The sequence below is a fragment of the Biomphalaria glabrata genome, chromosome 12, assembly GCF_947242115.1.
Source record: "Biomphalaria glabrata chromosome 12, xgBioGlab47.1, whole genome shotgun sequence".
Taxonomy (NCBI): Eukaryota; Metazoa; Mollusca; class Gastropoda; family Planorbidae; genus Biomphalaria; species Biomphalaria glabrata.
Genome location: NC_074722.1, coordinates 22382412 through 22403428, shown reverse-complemented (window position 1 = coordinate 22403428; position 21017 = coordinate 22382412). Strand labels below are relative to the sequence as shown.

The following is a 21017-nucleotide window of genomic DNA, read 5'->3' as shown; positions in this document are numbered from 1 at the left end:
GTAAAAAAGTGCTAGCGTTGTCATCATAATTGTTGGTTAGTTCTTCTTCATATATTTATAGAGAAACCAACATTTGAAACTATAGTACTCTTCGTTTTTCTGGGCAATAGTTTGAAATATTTATTTTGATTACATACTTTACATTTCTTTTATTCAAACTTGTTTAACGTCTTTACAGACTAGCAGGTATACAGACAACATCGCCTTGTGTTATCCCACTACATTGATGTGTGATGTCATGGTCTTTACGATTCCTCTAAATCAACACACATAAAAGACACAAATCCAATTATTAAATTTATTTGTTTATTTATTAATTATTAAATTTAAACAACTTTAATATAAAATATATAAAATATTTACTATATAAACTGCACAGGAATTACAGATTGATATTTATTATATCCATTTAGTCCGCCTTTAGATTTACACCGAACTACATCTAGAGTGTACTCAGCCATCCTCAACATTATTGAGTTGAACGAGAGTTCAAAGCCTTGTAGACCTCACGCTCACAAGATGAGAACCTGGCCATAATGTCTTTTCCCAAAGGGTTGTAACTCAACATTTGGTTCTGAAACAAAAAGTTGTTTTAATAAGTTATTCATAGTGCCCTGTGTGACATGTTGTATTCTCTCATTGAGTATACATCTCTAATTAGTGACTAATCAGTGACGCCCAACCTTCCTCAGTCTGAGGGCAAAACCAATTCCCCACACACTTGTCTCTGACTACATCATAGAAATAAAATAGTACAGACGACATTTTATTAGAATCGCCTTGTATCCAACATTATTTCAATATTAATTGATTAGATGTTTTATTTGTTGATTTCCTGAAACTAGCTTTTGAATGTCCGGTTACATCGCAAGTAATTAAAAAGTTCAAATCTATATGAGCCAGTTTCATTGCTATACAATCAGACTTCCCAGTAGAAAGATAACTAGATCTATATTGAGATATAATGCACATCCCAGATCGCTAATTTATAAGTGGACAAAAATGTTAGTCACGGTCCAGTGAAAGACATAGTGTACCTTTATGTAGTCGTACATGGCATCCTGAAAACATGGATCGTTCTTCTTCAGGTCTACAATGGTGTCCACACACTCCTGTAGGCAGGGGGTGAAAGGTCGACAGTTGTTCTGCAGCGACTGATACACAGAAGATGTGTTGACCCAGGCAGGATTGGCGTACTTTGTCAAGTCTGAGCAGTTTCGGTAAGTTGTTGGGTCGCAGTAACTTTGAAAATAAATAAAATGACAGTGACATAAATTCCATTTATTTGAATTTATGTTTATCCTACTTTGTTACTTCGTAATAAATATAATTATTTATCTATCTCTAAATATATTGATAAATAAAATAAATCAACTACGTAAACATTTCAAAATAATGTGTTTTTTTTTACAAAGAGTTATATATTTTTTAAATACCTGATGTCGGGGCCCCCACTAAGACAGTAACTATCGTCCATGTTTGACTTAGGATAATACGTCAGAAACCCAAAACACATTTCATCACTGGTCGCTTCACCCCAAAATGTTGAATGGGGCCTAGTGGACGTGTCGTAGTGACAGGTGGACACTATCTCATCCCCAGGAAGAAGTTGTATCGGGTGCTCAGTGCTGTTAGAAAATATATTAAAGTTTACATTTAAATCTATCAATTGTAAGCCTGTGGTTGGAATTAAAATCTTGGAAGATGGTCATAAGAACTAATACATTCATGACAAACTGGGTCAAGGATGTCAAGAAAATCTTCCTTCCTTGAACTTGTAGAGGATAAAGAAAGTTAGCTTGATCTAAATCTGGATGTATCAGCGTCTGTCTACTGGAATCTCGTTGGCAGCACCTAACTGAGTCTGGTACGTGTGTATTTTATGTTTTACATGTTTCTGATGTTCCTTCAGAGTTAAAGATAATTTAATTCTTAGTCCAAACCTCCCACAAGACGACGGGTATTGGAGCGGATATGGTTTGGACCCGGGACGGTCGGGACCATCGATAAGTCCGAAAGACAGTCCAACGCGCAAACCGCAAGACCTGACAGCCGTCCATGTAGGATGTGTAGGTGACCCTTTTGTTAGTCATACAATAACTTTTTCATTTAAGCCTATACAAATTCAATGTGTATTAACATTTGCTGATAGTGTAGATACAACATTGGAAATAATACAAACTAACTTTATTCTTGTGTTTTGAATAGCCGCTTAATTAGTTTTGTGTGGTCTGTCTGTCCGTCCGTTCTGTTTCGATCGCAACAACTAGAAAAGATGAGAATTTGATATCAAAATATTTTAAATCTTTCAAAGTTCTGGTGCTACGGCTCTAGCCTGAATTACAAGAAAGACGACGGCAAAGAACAAGACACGACATTTGTTCCGGAAGATAAAAATGGGATTAGCGAGATCAGCCTTTGTAAAGTGTCACAGGAGAATGGCGACCATGGCTTTCAAAACTGCAATTGCATTCATTGGCTCGAACAATACACTGGTCTAAAAACACCGCCTGTGACTTGGCAGAATTGAAGCCCTCTAAACCCTCGAACATAATAATGCTAACGAACACTAAAAAATAAGGAGAACATATTGATACAAACGGTTTTGTTCTTTTCTAAACTCATGTCATTCACAAATATTTGTATTACTAAATAGCATGCTACATGTGTTCTGTGTTTGTGTGTGTGTGTGTGTATGAAATATGTGTTAGAGAAAAAGTTAAAAGAAGTTGCAAAAAAAAGCTCTTACTATTTTTGAACTTGTGGGCTGTCATAACTGTAAATTGGTTCGTAACTTAGATACGTCAGAGCACTGTTATTTCGGTACACTTCGATTGTCATTTTTCTACCTGGAAGAGTGATATTCCAATTTAATTGAACACTTTGGAAATGAATTCAAACGACATTGATTTCTTCAAAAGTGTGATGAAATTCATTCTAACCCAAATTTGCAGAAAAAGCAAAATTGAACTCTCCATGATTGACCATGAATGACCTACTTTGTCCTTGGGATTTCCGGATGTTGTATTTTATATGAACTTACCTGCGTAGTGCATGTGATTCCAGGCCATAGTGACGTATACGGGACCTTTAAACTTTTGACTGGTACAACTTGAGGTACATGTTGATTTGACCGTTGTAGTCGGTTGTCGAGGTGGTAGTACAAATATCTGTAGTCCAGTAAGAAGTATTCCCGCATCGTACTTTCTCCTAGAAAACATTCAAGTTACAAAATAATTCTATTGTCAATTTGAGTTCACAATATAGTACTATTTATTCCCTATTGATTGAATGTGGTATGTAACATGAGAAGTTTGATTTACTGAAATTTATTTATATATTTTACAAAGTTTATATCAACTGACTGTCTGTCTGTCTGTCTGTCTGGTAAAAAGTTTGCATACGTTATTTCTTCGACACCCAATCTCGAATCAAGGTGAACGTTTGCACAACTATTTTTTGTACCTGACAACACAAGAATCAATATAAAAAACCAAGCGATGTAACTATTAGTAATTAATGACAACAAGAGACACATTTTATTAGAAGTAAACATACATAATACATTATGGGCCTATTAGAAAAATATATGTACGTTACCTGTTGGCTGTGTAGTGCAGCATCATTCCAGAACTATCCACCCAATCAGAGCGGCTATCTGGGTTATTCCAATGAAACTAATTTAAAAAAAACAACAACACAGAATATATATAGGGAAATGTAAAATTAGCTAGATGCTAGATTTGTATATATTAGGTATACAGAATACAGTACGTCTTGATAAACTATACATGTTTAAAAGATGTGTATCTTGCACAGATTAGCTGGTGTGTAGAATCAATTTTCTAACGCTTGTACTACAAGGTCAATTTTACTATATTCTTGGCCAACCTTTCCTAAGAGTTTCTACAATTGGCTTTTTTTGTTAGTTTATTTCCAAATCTGTCCCAATCTTCTTGGTTTATTTAACGTTTCATTATATCATTGCATTTCTCCATATCAATTTCTGTTTATTTTCTTTCTTATTTTATTGCTTGTTGATGTCTAAGAGCTGAGCCGAAGGCTCTTCGAGCTCTAAGTTTGAAAAAAAACCTGTTTGGACGCCAAACAGTAAAAAAAAAAAAAACCTGTGTGAACACACAGTTCTGTTTGGGAGAGACCCTAGACAATGCCTATGTGAGGCATTGCTGTTGACCGATGCGTTCGACCCCCGACACGTGGGCTAGATACACGGCCGAAGGCCGAGAATGCACCGGGGACTTCTGCCATTTTCCTTCAATGTACCAAGCTAACTGTGCGGGATCCGCCATTTTTAACGGTCCCTTTGAGGAACAGCGCATGGATTGGTGACATGTTTGTGGGGACTTTATTACAACCCCGCCCGTGCAATGAGTGGACTCTCGTCTACCCGTGGGCATCCCCACGGGAGTCCTGTGTTGCTACCCATTTAGCCTAGCCACTTCCTCTAATGGCCGTTTCCACGCGGGCGCCACGATGAGGCAGGGCAACGTGCCCGCGTGCTTGAACAAATGAAAATGCAAACCAAATGTTAAACATGAAAAAAATAATTAAAAGTATTTTAAAAATAGCAACGTTCATGTAGCTAGAGACAAATAGCTGACCATTAACAGTGAGTACAAAACGTACCTGCATAGCCATGCGTTTAAAACCGTGTGTTCCAACTCTGACGCCCGTCTCTGGGTGGAAACATTCTCCAGCCAAACCCACTGTCCACACGCTGAGAAACTGTTGACATTTTTCAGACGCCACCATACCACACTCGAATGGATCCGATGCGACCTGGTCATCTGTGAGAGAACATTTTAAGTTCTTTTGTTAGTGTGAAGACACATATTTAAAATTTGCGTTGAGTTTAATCTTGAAAACGGGGATTCCTTTGCTCGAGGACATAATTAGGCCTACATTGGATGCATCATTTCGGAATTACCAATGATTCTATTCTGTTTAATGTCCATGAGTGAGAAAACTATTTTTTTTATTATTTTGATTTTGTCGCTCTTAATAGTTGGCAGCAAGTCATGTTCCAATTAGATTCTGATTTTTGTAATTCATCTAATTATCTTTATAAAATATCAGCATCATGTGTTGTTTTATATAGGCCTATTTAAAAAAATGTATATGTTATATACATATAAATCATGCAATCATACACTAATAGTCTAATATTTGCAGTCAGGGCCGGTCCTAGCAATTGCGGGGCCCTATGCGAAACGGATTTTGCGGGGCCTATTCTGGGTAGGGATAAGCATAATAAGTGAAAATTAAGATTTGTATTAAAAAATAAATTCGTCTTTGCATTTTATACATGTAAGATAAGATAAGATCAAATTAACTTTACTCAACGAGCCTAGTGTGTAGCGAAGTCATACAGTAGATCATCAAAATTCTCTTTCCTACATACATCACGCTCAATAGCAAGAATCGCCACAATGTTCAATCTCTCTTCGTTAATTGTTGACCTTAGGTAATTCTTGATTAGTTTAAGACGCGAGAAACTTCTTTCACAAGATGCCACAGTTACAGTTCAAATCTCAGCTGCAAGGAGTAAATTGCAGTGTTCACAATTCTGTTGAAGCATTTTATCCTGTAGCCATCTTCAGCTTTTCGATGTGTGAAGTTTTCCACAGATTTATCATACTGCCTTTTCCTTTGACGTTTGGCTGGAAAGATTGCAACAACATGCATGTTTCCAGCCAACTTCTTTTTGCTGTCACAAGAAGAAACAACAGGAAGAAACTTAAAACGTTCATATATAACCACAAGCTCTTTCACATTAACCCTTATCTGAGAGATACCGATAACATCTGCTCGTTGTGACTTATGTCTGGAGTACAATCCAATATCACTGCATTCTTGGTGTCTTGAAGGATAGAATTCACAACAGCATCAGCTACTACATACTAAGTTCGTTTTGACTCTTCTTTCCCAGGTAATGATCATTAATTTCTGCATTGGTAACACGTCGAAGATGTTCCCCCATTACTGGATCAAACTTTCAATGGTCCCTCTGAAAGCTAAATTGCTCTTCGCTAGAAATTGTACAATCGCAACTAGTCTTTGTAAAACTTGACTCCAACGTTTAGTCTCAGAATAAAGCATCACCTGGAGAACTTTGTCAATGCCTGCTTTTTTTTTAGCAACTGGTCATGGCGTCTAAATGCCTTTGCCATTTTTCATGCTCTGCTAGCCTTGTGGTACAGCTTTGCCACTGGTCAAATCCTTCATTTAAAAAGGAACTTTTTTGTTTTTCCAGTAGGCGGCAGTAGAAACAATAGATCTTGTCTGCTGACACAGAATATATCAGCCAAGGACGCAAATCACTTTCACCATTACTCAGGTTTGGTTTGCAATGCACTCAAGAGAAATGTCTACCATCCTTATTTTTCGGAAAATTCTCCAAAGTAATCTCAGGTGGACTTTTTTGTAATAAATAGTCAATGGAGATCTTTCCATTTTTTTTTTTTAGACACATGATAATCCAGATTTCTCAATGAATCGACCACATTTAGCTCATTATCTATAACTACATGTTGATCAGTTATTACACTATTGCCTTCATTTCTTACGACATGTTGATCAGTTGTTGGTGTTACATCATTTTCTTCTTCTCTTACGACATTCACCACTGCAGTTTTTTGCATTCTTTATACACTCTGTTTCAGCTGTCTCACTAGAAGTGATTATCTTCTCATTTTCGGGTTTTGATCGTTTTAAAAACGTATTCTAGTTCTATTGGAACTTTCGTTTCGGTTAAATTTCGCACTATTATTATATTTTTATTTAAATATGAAAGCTGACAACTAATGAAGAATTACTTCAGGTCAACAATTCTCAAAGATAGATTGAAACATTTGGTAATTCTTGCTATTGAGCGTGATCTATGTAGGAAACAGAATTATTATGATATACTGTATGACTTTGCTACTTGCAAGGCTCGTAAAGTAATTCTGTACATAGTAAAGAAAAATAAAATGCATAGTCGAATTTAATTTCTAATACAAACTCTTAAATTTCACTTATCGTCCGCTTACCTACCCAAACTTGGCCCAGCGAAATCCGTTTCGCATAGGGCCCCACAATGGTAAAGTCCGGCGCTGCTATTTAGTGTTTGTAAATGTCTTGTTTGTAAAATGTTTTACATGTTTCGGCTGTTCCTTTAGAGTTGACGATAGTTTCCATCCGTAGCAAGTTGTGAAAACGTGTTAACCCCCCCCCCCTTTTTCTAGTTTTTTTTCGTCGAATGACTATCCGCAGAGAGAGTAATCTTCCTTTTACTTTTTGCTTCTCATCCAAACTCTTGAGGGAAGCAGAGAATTACATATATAGATTCTCTCCCTTACCTGTACAACCAAACAACACGATGTGGTGCATTACGTATTTGTTATCTAATCTTGGCTCCACGGCTATCAGATGGTAGTCGCCAGCAGGCACCAGGCTCTCAAAGTCGTAGATCTGGCACATATAGGTGGTAGGTTTGGCCGGGACTTTGGTTCCACTCGGGAGACTCATGTTGAGTGTGTGAACATCTAAAAACATAAATTTGTGTTACTTTTGTTCTGAGTAAATTTTATAAATAATAATATATACAATATTGTAAATTATTAAAAGTGTATTTCTTGTTTCTTAGGTTCCGCAAGGTTGTTAAAGCCGGAAGTGGTAATGGTCTTAAGCCCATCATTACCTATAAAGTGCTTCCAATGGCATGCGTCTCAAATACCCTTTGACAGTCAGTCCAACTCCTGGCCTTCACGTGTGGCTCAGTTACTGAGCCTGGCGGAATCGTTACCACAGACAGGAGAAGGGGCAAAGGCGAGCAACTGGCGCCTAAACCAGTAAGCTTCGGGCAGCAGGGGCTCGTTAGCCTTGGTTGGATACCCATCTAGGAAAACTCTGAATCCAAACCTCCGCTGCCCTGCGGCTATACCCAAACACGGGAAAGGCTTCGGGATCAACCCTGAGGAAAAATCAGGAGCTGGTGACCCTTAGGCAGACTGTGGCACACCGTGCTACAGCCTGGCAGATCCTGCGGCGCTACTGATCCCAAACTGTATTGGATATTCCGTTCCTTTGGTCACATCAGCTGCGCGAAGAGGGGGGAACTGCTGTGTGGGCGACATCGTTCCGACCATAAACAATGCCCAGGCTTTCATCTCACTTGCTTTGAGATGAACCATAGTCGTTCTACGACTGAAGGAGGCCAATGATGAATGAATGATGATTTCTTGTTCATGACTTCATCGTAAAGGAACTTAAAAACAACAACAATTGTTCAGATACACTTGTTGTTTTGAAAAGTCAGCAATGAAAAGACTTCATCTTCAGTCTTAATTTACTTTAAATCTTTAAAAAAAAATTAATGTTTAACTATAGTTTATATAGTCTACAGTTTATAAATTATAAATGTGCATTATTTTATACAATCTAAAAAACTTGTTAACTTCTTTACTGACAATTAAAGTCTGCTCAAGAGAATTTCTAAATCCCGTATAATTTTAGTCTAATTAGAATAAACAGAAAAATCTATTTCTTTAGCTACATTTTTACAGTTAACATAAAAAAAATATTTGTACTTTAAAAACTGACCAGACTCATTCAGCCCTGGACATACAAACTCTTTTGGTTTACACATGTCTCTCATCCACTCTTCTTGGTTCTGGTACTTGGGATGAGTCACGTTCTTGGAGAAGCAGGTCGGGGCATCCCACGGGTCACAGATACCTAGAACAGAACCAAGAAATAGCAAGAATTTCTATTCAAAAAATTATTAAATATGGAAGATAGATGAGGTTTAAGAGATGTGCGTTCAGGTCACATAGAGTTAATGCAAGAAAATCTGTTCAAACACTTATACAACCACAAAATCTGAAAAAGATACGTATATATGGCAAACACTTTAAAAGAAATGTAAGTAAAACTAATTTGACTATAAGCACGGTTCTCAAATGTTGTGAGATACTTCTAGTCGAGAGTGATGATGAGAATTTCCTTAGACATTGTGTTGGTTACTCCTCAACCTTGTGTATTTTGAAATATTTTTTTTACTTTTATAAAACACAGGCAATATTTTTGATCAATCAATATTTTTTTCGTTAGTTTTACTGACAAATTACCTGGATGTGACAGTCCTCTCTGTCTGCTTGGCAAATCATTTTCTTTCCAGACACAATCTGGATCTCCTAGTTCTTGACCATTGGTCAGTCCATCGCCATCGGAGTCTTTACGACACAAAGCTTCTGTCCAGATCTGTATAATAGATGTACAGATAAAAAGATTGCAAGTTCAATTAATCAATGATAGTCAGATTAAAAGATAAGAAAAAAAATAAGATAATAACATACTAACCTTTCCTTCCTTCTCAAAATCCTCACCAAATGGATTCCTGAAACCAGTTCCTTCATCTAAAAAGTGGCCAACTCCTTCCCAAATATTGTTGGGCTTGCATGGATGGGGAACATAGTCTCCATTAGGGATACGATGCTGGAAACTTCTAAATGACGTCACACAGGGCAACAACGAAGCGATCACTATCAAGATTCTAAAACACAGTATCTGCATACTTTAGATTTCAACAAAGGAACATTCACTCTTTTGTGTGTGTGTGTGTGTATTTCTGCTATGTACTAACTGTTACAAACATTACTAGTTATGAGATAATAAAAAACATAACAAAGAACTACAAATACAACTCTGTAGTAGCCGAATTAACAACAAATGTAGTCCTATACGTAACAATAAGACATGACTATATACATTTAATAATATACACTAGTATTTTAAAAGATATTGATAGATAGATAGATAGATAGATAGATAGATAGATAGATAGATAGATAGATATACACCTCGCGTATCGTAATGGTATCTGACATAGATTTGTTACTTGATTTGGATTGGCCCATTTCATAACGCCTCCACCGACGCACACACACACGCACATGCTTGTAGTACCACTTTTACTTATTCGCCCTTCATCCCACAACAAAAAGTTAAAAGTTAGACATACGTACAATCTCTGGTTTGTCTTTGGCTTCTCAATACTATCTATTTAGTTTTAGAATGTTCCGGATAACTCTTCTATGTATTCAGATTGAGGTCCAAAATGAAAGTTAGAAAAGTTCTACTGAACTGTGTATGCAGCTATTTCTACTGAACTGTGTACGCAGCTATTTCTACTGAACTGTGTACGCAGCTATTTCTACTGAACTGTGTACGCAGCTAGTGTTGCTGAACTTGCTCTTCGTTCCACATCCTGGTTGACAAACTCTCTCTCTGCTGCATGCCAGACATTTGGCTTAAATATTAGTCAAAACAAAACTAAATTACTAGTTCAGAATATAAATACTGCACCTCACGTAACCATTAATAGCCAACTACTGGAAATTGTTGAACAGTTTTGTTAGCCTTGGTTCCATCATGTCCAACAACATAAGTGTGTCCTCGTTATTTCTCTTACATCCATTGTCGGATCAAACTGAAACTTTGCACAATTATTCATTAACATTGACAAGACATGAATCAATAAAAAGAAACCAATTACTCATTTAATTACTGGTCATTCATTATTTTGTTTAATAGCAACAAGGAAAACTAACCCTTCAGTGTTCACAGATATGGCTAAATGTCTTTAAATCATTGTTAACACTAGCTCTCCCTCACACATTCTACGATCAAGTTGAATCTTTAAACAATTATTTATTGTACCTAGCAAAACATGAATAAATAAACACAAATACTCAAATTAATTATTATTAATTATCGGTAATTAATTATTTTATTTTATGTCGAATAAGGGAAATAACCTGTACATTATTGGTAGATATAGTTTTAAGGACGGAGCTATTCCCCTTTAGATAAGTTAGATTTTTTTTAAAAAAGGATGTTTTATATTTTGCTTGTTTAGCCTCCTCCAGTAGAGACCACCAAATACAAACACTTCTTAGGCCAGTCAGTCGTAATTTTCTCGTCTGTCTGCATGATAAAACCTTCCCTTACACACACAATAGTCACAATAGTCACAGTATGTATAAGAATTTTAAATGAAACGTCTATTTCTAACAACACATTTTTGGCCCTTGAATGGGCGATGGAACAGGCAGCATTACAACAACATCGTATCACATTTTGACATCCTCCAATACAAAACTTTATTTCCAGCCAGGAACTTTTAGGTCGCCCAAATTTTTTATTTTTGCATCCCTCAAAAAAAAAAAAAAGCAAAGCCCAGTTTTAAACAAAGCATACACCGTTGGGTCCAAGCTTACAATATTTACCCCGCACTACAGTTTTACCCGTAAATGATAGAAGTACTGAGAAATAATTGAAGTGGCACAGTTTGAAAAAAGGAACAGCACTATACGTAATTGTGTTCACTCTTTACACTTTAGAGTTAGAGATCTAGAGACGCATTTTATTTAGACGATCTTATCTCCACACATCGTATTGTCGATTTCCCAAACACACACACACAGAGACACTCACTATTTTAGTAGGCCCTTATCTTATATTCACTTTGCCAATTTTTTAGTTTTTAGAAAAGAGGTCGACTTGTTCTACTTATAAATCTTGATTGAGTCGTTTAGAATTGTGCTGCACGTTATCATTAACTACAGTTTTTACATTTCATTTCAAACTGTAGCAATTTTCTACACACACACACACACACCCACACACACGCACGCTTTCATACAGATGTTTTGTGTTCTTTGTAACAACACATAAACACATTTGATAATCACACTGATCTAAGGATAACACTCACTCTGACAATTATCTAAATCAGTGTTTCCCAAACTTTTTCTTTAACGGAACACTTCGCATATTTAGAGTATTTAGGGGAACAATTTGCTTAGTTTTAGAGACATTCATTCACGTAGTGGCTTACTAGTTAATTATTCCAGTAGTTCGTGAAACACCTATTCAAGCCTCACGGAACACTAGGGTTCCGCAGAACACAGTTTGTGAAACACTGATCAAGATCTTGAATCTTGAGTAGAATAAGATCTAGATCTGTGTAGAAATAAACATAAATTTAAAAAAAAAAAGGAACGCAAGAAGTTACTCACTAGTAATGTGTAGGTAAGTGATGAAAGCGGAAGTAATTATCACTGTGTACTCATAGACATCAATAAATAGAGACTGGCCGATTAAAGAATTTTATGAAACGAAAATTTGTGACTTGCAATTTTGTGTACTTTATTATACAGCATTTATGAGCAGTATAAATGTTAAGTATTCATATCTATTTCAGCCACACACCTATATATATATATATATATATATATATTGTAAATAAGGAGGCAGTGTAGTTTTGTTTAATCTCTTTGTATGAAGATCATGCAATTTTTCATAGTTCGGAAATCCGAATACAATAGATATACATGTTTTCAAGTTACACTATATGTTGTGTATTTTGCCTGAAACACTCTTCAATCAATAGAACGGCCACATTACAACGTGTCCCCACTCCCAACATAATTTTCTAGCCATCAATTTCTTTTTCTTTTGTGTCTCTTTCATCCTACAACCGAAGGGTCTGCAACCCTGTATAGTGGACAAAACACTTTTTAGATCCTCCAGTTTCATCTTCCTGCATTGTAATGCCCCCCTCCCCCCACATATACGCACACTATTTGAAGCTCTTCTGTACAGCCTTGAAACTCAATAGAATCTATCCATAGGGTGCTGTTCAAAATAAATGTCTTTTAGACCATGCTCCAAATAATTAATAATACCACTTCAAAAAAAAAAAAAAAAAAACTAGGCACAATTAACCATTTGATTTTCGGCACTCGAATAATAGAAGCAAGATTTCTTCCTAGTTAATATTAATGGCTTTAAAGAGCTTATACGAATCGGTCTACAATATATTCAACAGGAAATAATCTGAGACCTTATGAAATACCTACAATACTTACTGTGTTAACATTTTGTTTTGTCTTTGATAGAATTCTGACAATTTGTAACCTTTTTATACAAAATCTTTTTTAAAAAAATATATTGGCCCTTGTCTAATAGTCATAAGGACGTTAATAGTAAATTGACTCATTCATGTTTGTACAAAGACCTATTTTTTATACGCTAGATTACCACAAGTCTACACAAACCAGCATAACCCAAATGTGATAACACTCAGGGACTAATATCTGATGTTTTAAGGTCAAACTTTTAGAAGTAAGCAAATCTATATGATATTAGTAAAATACCACTGACTGACTGACTTATCAAGAGATCTCTTAAACTAGGCAAAGGAATTTGAATAAAATTTCGCACACTGGTTCCTTTCACCACTTAGGGGTTTTAAGAACGCGGTTTTGATAGATTTGCAGACTTAAAACCACAATTCGCTAAAAAAAAAAAGGCAAGCTTTCTTTACACCATTGTATTGTTTCCGTATTTAGCCGAAAGACCACTGTTTATATTTATTAATAAAAGCATCTAGAAATAGTTCTTTATTTTTAAATTATTTATTTTCTTTCCTTAAGTCAACTTAGTTTTCATTTGCCTTACGTCATTTCCGCTTCCTTTTAGCACTGTCTAAAAAACAACAACAGAACTTAGCCTAAAAGCATCAAAAAGAATCTATTTCTTTTCTATTTGTTTTTTCGAGGAGAGGGAGAAAGAGAGAGAAAGAGTGCAATGATTGATATTTCTTTGCACTGTTATTTCTCTATGGTCAAAAGTGTTCAACTAAACGATTACAATGACTAAACATGAATGGATAGATTCTTTTCTTTAGAGGGCACATGCCAAAATCAATGTAGTGCTGGAAACGAGAATTTAATTTGGGTCTTTGGAAACTGCTTTTTTTTTGTTTGTTTGTTCTAGGCCTGAAACTGATGATGTCAAAAAATGTGAGTGGCGTCTAATGGCGTACATCGTTTCCCTTAGGATAAAAAAAAAAAAAGTTCTATACGTAGAGTTGAACAGCTAAACAAAATGTGTGTTGAATGGTCAATCAACCGGAACATGATAAGAAACGTTTTTATTTAATATACTTTCATATTTTGCCCTTTTTTTACAGTAACAAAACCTAACGCTTTTTGCTGTGGGTGGGAGGGCAAATGGAAGCGGATAAGTGATAGTGTCATAGTGATACTAGAATTCACCGGCCAACAGCATGTGTGCGTGCGGGTGTGTGTGTTGGGGGGGGGCGTTATGAAGCAGGCTGCTTCAAATCAAGTCAAAAGTCTATGTTAGAAAACATTATGACGAGCAGGGTGAAATAAACAAAAAGAGGGGATCAGAGAGAGAGAGAGAAGGGAAATGTAACAGATACACTAATTCATGGGCTAAAAACTTTGTTTGGGATAGTTAAAATGTGGCCCTCTTATTGAAATTTTTAAAAAAAAAGTAAAGGAGGGGATTTCCCTACTATAACAAACAATGTCCAATGCGTATCCTTTTATAAGCTTAATAAAATTTTAAATCCAAATTTGAAATATATTAGTATTTGGCCAATTTGAAATATTAAACTGTGTAATTATTATTTTTTTTATTATTATTTTTATTATTTTTATTTTTTATTATTATTTTTTTTAGAAAACCTCTATTTAACTCGTGGGAAGCGTGGTCGAGAGGCCAAGTGCGCTTGAACTTGGGTTGGCTACCTAGAAAGGGGCTCGAGGTTCGACACCCGACTCGGGCAGAATTGTGAGCGAAAAACCAACTCCTAGATACCCCCTCCCCCCCCCACCCACTGGTCCACAAATGAGATTGGACCAAAAGCGCTCTGAGCATGAAAGTAGCGCTATATAAAAGCTATAATAATAATACCTCGAACAGATTTATTATTGTTAGTCTAGATCTATTACAGACAATTAATATAACCCATTAATATAAGCTTTGTTTTTGTTTTTTTTTAATTATTTTTTAGCGATTTTCTTGTTTAATATGTTTATTTTGCTAGAATGTGAGTTAATAGTAACAGAATAGAAAGTCACATTGATAACCGTTGCTGCAACTTAAGGTATTTAAGCACTTGAGAAGTAAATTAAATACTTTGGGCTAAGTCTAGTACCGTACTTTGGTCTGATAAGTCAGATTCTGACCCGCTAAAACCAAGTTTGATAAGATCAACTTTTTTGTTCGTTATCTTACACTATTTAGTTTAGTCAAAATCTTAGGTAATAATCCAAACTAAAGTACGTGACCTAATTAGTCACTCATGGGCAGAGGATATCTTATACCAAGTGTTTGGCAAACAATTTAGTCCGTGGGCCTCATGTGATTAAGTGTAAGCGCTTTGCGTCCTACAGTTGTGCTAAGACGAAAGCAATACACAGATTAGCTCCAAGTTAAAATATTATTATAAAATATTTTTTAAATAGTCTTCCATCATATTGAAAGCAATAGGTTTAAATAACGAGCTGATAACCTGAAAGAAAATGACTGCTGTATAAAGAATTAAAGATTGATGTTTTGTTTTTAAAAAAATGGTTACATTGAAGTTTAATTATCAGTACATTTTATTCTACAAAAATTTCTCCATTTAGACAACTGAACGATAGATTTAAAACATTTGGTTATATGATACTCAATAACTTAAGATGCTTGGAAATAATTAAAGATATTTGGTAATATAATACTCTTTAAGTTTTGATATTTGTTAATATGGTACTTTTTAAGATATTTGGTAATATGATACTCTATTATTTAAGATATTTGGTAATATGATACCTTATAATAAAATCATAAAATACTTTATAATTTTACTTTTTTGGTCATAAAATATTTTTTTTCCTTTTTTCTTTCAAATATTCCCATAAGAAAAGTGAATCAAATGTTGTGGATTGTATTTTTTGTTGAACGATCATACATAAACATGAACAAAATCTTGATGCATTTAAAAAAAACATGAAAAGAAACAAACAAAATGGTTCCAAACAAAATAATCGAAAATCACTAAACAAAAAGAAACATCCATAAATCTAGCAGCCCTAAGATTTATAAAGAATTTTTTTATATTTTTCTCTTAAGCGGAGATGTGAAAAACAAATTTCAATGAAACTTATTTTTTAGACATAAAGTTGAAAGTCAACATTCACATTCTTGTTTCTTCTTGTAAATGTGGACAATCTTACATTGCAAAATGACGTTACATTTTAAATTGATCGATTTTACATTTCAAAATGACAGACCTGACTTTATTATTTTACTAGTTAAAAAGACATTTTATATTCACTGGTTATTTTTTAATTTAACTGATTTTACATTTCAAAATAACTGATGTTATATTTTAAATTATTGATTATTTTAATATTTTAAATTGACTGATGTTACATTTTAAATTGATTAATTTAGTTTTAAATCGACTTATATTTTAGAATGGATGACGTCATTTTAAACTAGCGTATGGTTCATTTCAAAATGGCTGATGTTCACAAATGTAGATATTGTCCGAGTCACACCTAATGCCCTCAAGCGTGTGCAGCCAGACATCAACTTGGGGCTGAAGACATTAAATCTGTTGATATATAAATCGGAAAATATTAGTTTTACAATAAAGACAACTAAAAGTAACATTTACAAAAGTATTTTAACATGACAACCTAGGCATATCATTTATGGCTGACAAGATAGTGCCAGAACTTATAAAACCCTAACCGATAAAAAAAAGTTGTACAGGGCTATTATGATCACTTGTTCCCTCGAGCTACATAAATCAACAAAACTACTTCAATTTATAGCAAAATTGATGAACACTACTATTAGTATTAGTATATAAAATGATTAACTCAGGCACAACTTTTTTTCACTGTTTCTATGAACTTAATGAGTCACGTGTTCACCCACTGGAAATCTACTGGTGGACATCAAGTAGGGGAAGTAAAGCGAAAAATAAATAAAATAAAATAAATCAAGTCAATCGAATATAAATTACATTTAGATTCTAGATCTAGAAATGAATCGAGATCTACACCTTGTAAATTCAAGCTCCACAATCTAGATCTAGTTTTACATGTCTACGTAATAAGAGTACTTATAAATAATAAAACAATTGCATTTGTTCAAAGTATTTCTGGCCTAATGGATGTATGGCCAGCTCAAGCTCATGATACCAAAGTACCAGCTCGATTATCAACTTGATGTTAAACAAATAATTTATTATTTCTTTTAAAAATGTGTATTATATTTTAATAGAGATATTGTCCTTTTTAAAAAAAAATGTTTTGCTTTTTTATGTTTCTTTTATTTTTACATGTTGATAAACAAATTTGAAGTAGTACTTACCAAATCCAAACAGTTCGTTATAAGTAGCATTAGTCATGATACTACCATCTTCATCCCATACGTACACTTCGCTTGTTTTATTATACAGTAAACCAACCCAAACCAGGGGAGAATATACCACTGTTAAGTACTGTAGCTTTGCTTGTGTTTTAACTGTGACTAGATGTGCTCCCTTTGCTAAGGGTAAAAGAAAATATAGTGAGCTATGTTAGCATAAAGAGATGTACTCAAACAAATGTATTGAACTCTTTCTCTCCGTAATTATTTAAATCCAAAAATCAATTTAGTTTAATGGGAGTCAAATCAACGCTGGCATCGTCATTTAGGAGAGAAAGAGTGAAACCTAGTTCATGTTGATTTGCCTCTATCTCCTTACTTTAAAAAGATATATATGTAACAGGAAACAGAAATGTTATTTCACTGTGAATTTCTTTTGACAATATGATAAATATAATTAAACATTTGGACATTTGGACATTTAATTCCTACTGACTAAAAAGAACTTCAATGTGTTTTGTAAACAAAAAACAAGACAACTCCACTTACATTGACAGTCTAATGAAGCAGCAGTTCGTTGTTTGTGACTTTGAGTCTCCAGAGAACCACAGACACGTGGAGGTGCTTTCTGAGTATGTCAAGTTGGCTCTACATGTTTTATGAGTATGTCAAGTTGGCTCTACATGTTTTCTGAGTATGTCAAGTTGGCTCTACATGTTTTCTAAGTATGTCAAGTTGGCTCTACATGTTTTCTGAGTATGTCAAGTTGGCTCTACATGCTTTCTGAGTATGTCAAGTTGGCTCTACATGTTTTCTGAGTATGTCAAGTTGGCTCTACATGTTTTCTGAGTATGTCAAGTTGGCTCTACATGTTTTCTGAGTATGTCAAGTTGGCTCTACATGTTTTCTGAGTATGTCAAGTTGGCTCTACCTGTTTTCTGAGTATGTCAAGTTGGCTCTACATGCTTTCTGAGTATGTCAAGTTGGCTCTACATGTTTTCTGAGTATGTCAAGTTGGCTCTACATGTTTTCTGAGTATGTCAAGTTGGCTCTACATGTTTTCTGAGTATGTCAAGTTGGCTCTACATGCTTTCTGAGTATGTCAAGTTGGCTCTACATGTTTTCTGAGTATGTCAAGTTGGCTCTACATGCTTTCTGAGTATGTCAAGTTGGCTCTACATGCTTTCTGAGTATGTCAAGTTGGCTCTACATGCTTTCTGAGTATGTCAAGTTGGCTCTACATGTTTTCTGAGTATGTCAAGTTGGCTCTACATGTTTTCTGAGTATGTCAAGTTGGCTCTACATGTTTTCTGAGTATGTCAAGTTGGCTCTACATGCTTTCTGAGTATGTCAAGTTGGCTCTACATGTTTTCTGAGTATGTCAAGTTGGCTCTACATGCTTTCTGAGTATGTCAAGTTGGCTCTACATGCTTTCTGAGTATGTCAAGTTGGCTCTACATGTTTTCTGAGTATGTCAAGTTGGCTCTACATGTTTTCTGAGTATGTCAAGTTGGCTCTACATGTTTTCTGAGTATGTCAAGTTGGCTCTACATGTTTTCTGAGTATGTCAAGTTGGCTCTACATGTTTTCTGAGTATGTCAAGTTGGCTCTACATGTTTTCTGAGTATGTCAAGTTGGCTCTACATGTTTTCTGAGTATGTCAAGTTGGCTCTACATGTTTTCTGAGTATGTCAAGTTGGCTCTACATGTTTTCTGAGTATGTCAAGTTGGCTCTACATGTTTTCTGAGTATGTCAAGTTGGCTCTACATGTTTTCAAGATCTGGTTTATCTGGCTCGTAGGTAACTATAGAGTAGGCGTGCTTGTTATTGGAGTCTCACTTGTCACTATCGTCAATGTCGTCTGATCAGTCTTATAGGATTCAGAAGTGACCTTGTTAGTTACTGTTGTAGACATCAAAGGATCAGTGTGCACTATTTCAAACACTCTTAAGTTCGAGTTCCGTAAAGACGAGGCTGAAGTAAAACCTGAAATCATTCCTAGATACAGTGGCGTTACTAGCTTAGTGTCGTTACTAGCTCAGGGTGCCACCCCCAGCCCAGAAAAAAAAAACTTTCGTCTCCTAATTATCCAGTAAAATCTTTAGCTTGATCTTTTGAACTGAATTGTAACATCCACTATAATAAAATGGGCTTTTTCTGGTTCAATATATTTCCACAATGTATTTGGACCATAAAGATTTAACAAATACAAAACAAACTATTCTACGCTGGTGTTTAGGAGAACTGAAGTTCCAGAAGAATGTTTGGGATTAAACTCTTGTTGGAAGAAAAGATAATCTAGGTTACAAAACAAAAGGTTTATGATCTCTAAGGTAACTTCAGTCACCATCAGAATGACATTATTTATGAGATAACTGAGGTTCTAGAAGAATGTTTAAATGTAGAATTAACATAGAAGGTTTAACTTCTCACATACAAGTGGATCTAGGAACTGAGCAAGAACAAAATGCTGAATACCAAAGAACTGTAAGTATTTAATTTTGGACACCAAGGGACACAATCCGAATAACAGATTACCTATATGCACAATCTAAATTTTATAGTGCAATGTTTATAAGCTAAAAGTTGCGAACATATGCTATTAAAATGTGCCCTAGAAGATAGTGTGAGACCAGGAATTCAAATCGTTGATTCAACCAACAGAATCTAATCACCACTCAATCTCTTCCCTTCTATACTCCTCTACGTACAAGTAATCTAAATTTTATTTTATTTATTTCACTAATCTGTTTAACTCTTTCGGTGTTATTTATTTTGATGGAAAAAAAATGAGCTTTCCTAAATAAACAAAAAAATTATACTTTCCCTTGAGTTACTAAAAGTAATGTAACATTTTATTTTATTACATAGTTTAACATCTTTGATTTGATTTGATAAAAATAGGTTTCCACCAGCGCTAGCAAAGTTACTCACTGATAGAGTTAAGCAGTTAGTATCTGTGCTCACAAAGTTGTAGAAACGCTGTACCATCTATAGAGCTCTTCTACTCATGCGAAAACATTTAGACGTACCCAGGACACAAGTTGTAGTGACATCATCGTAAGAGAAAACCTGACAGTTGTCTCCCTGTAGCAAACATTTCATACCACATCTCAACGCTGTGCTGGTGGTCAACGTCTCGGTCACTGGTTGTATGTCATTAGATGTGTCTTGCAGAAATTTGAACTGGACAGCAGAGGCACACCCACACATCACTGGAGATATTTTATAAGTTGCATTAGTAATAGTAAGAAATGGTAGTACAGAGTTCAGAACAGACAAACCATTGATGAACTCGGGTTCATGTGAACTTGTACTGACAACAAATATAAGGTACCTGTTCATAAAAGTACTTTGTGTTTCAACTACATTTTAGACCAACACTTTGATTCTCAACACTGAGCTATGTTGTCAAGAGGTCATCAACATACAGTGTTGAAACTATAGTCACAAATAAGATCATCAAAGTTGTGCATTGAGACTGAGTAGGATTCTGTGTTTACTCACGCAGTGTGTTTTTTTTTTTAAAGCTCTTTTTATTTTCTTTCAATGTTATCTAGCAGCCAATGAAAACTTGGACGCCTTTAGAAATAGATGGGATTGGCTTTTTTTTTAGACGTCCAGTGGAAGAACTAAGAATGTTTTCAAGAATGTTTTCAAGAATGTTTTCAAGAATGTTTTCAATGTTTTTTTAATTTAGAACAAAGTCAAAAGTAAACAATGTAATTTAGAAAAACTATTCAAAGAACGCTACTCACTTGGTCTTGGG

General features: G+C 35.0%; 1 protein-coding gene and 1 long non-coding RNA gene across 2 annotated transcripts; both read right to left on the bottom strand.

Annotated features, from left to right (window-relative positions):
• Positions 1-310: 310 nt before the first annotated feature.
• Positions 311-13073, bottom strand: LOC106059098 (MOXD1 homolog 1-like). Its single transcript, XM_056007032.1, has 12 exons — positions 12936-13073; positions 9364-9556; positions 9132-9264; positions 8605-8739; positions 7362-7547; positions 4648-4808; positions 3601-3677; positions 3044-3210; positions 2750-2849; positions 1437-1628; positions 1038-1242; positions 311-574 (listed from the first exon to the last, which is right to left on the bottom strand). Exons 1-12 carry the CDS (start codon positions 12944-12946, stop codon positions 470-472), a joined length of 1665 nt encoding a protein of 554 aa, XP_055863007.1. The 5' UTR covers positions 12947-13073; the 3' UTR covers positions 311-469.
• A 2814-nt stretch (positions 13074-15887) lies between these two features.
• LOC106059115 (uncharacterized) lies at positions 15888-17920 on the bottom strand. Its single transcript, XR_001216155.2, has 3 exons — positions 17797-17920; positions 17251-17427; positions 15888-16483 (listed from the first exon to the last, which is right to left on the bottom strand). It is a non-coding gene; the product is annotated as an uncharacterized LOC106059115 (long non-coding RNA).
• Between the last annotated feature and the right edge of the window lie 3097 nt (positions 17921-21017).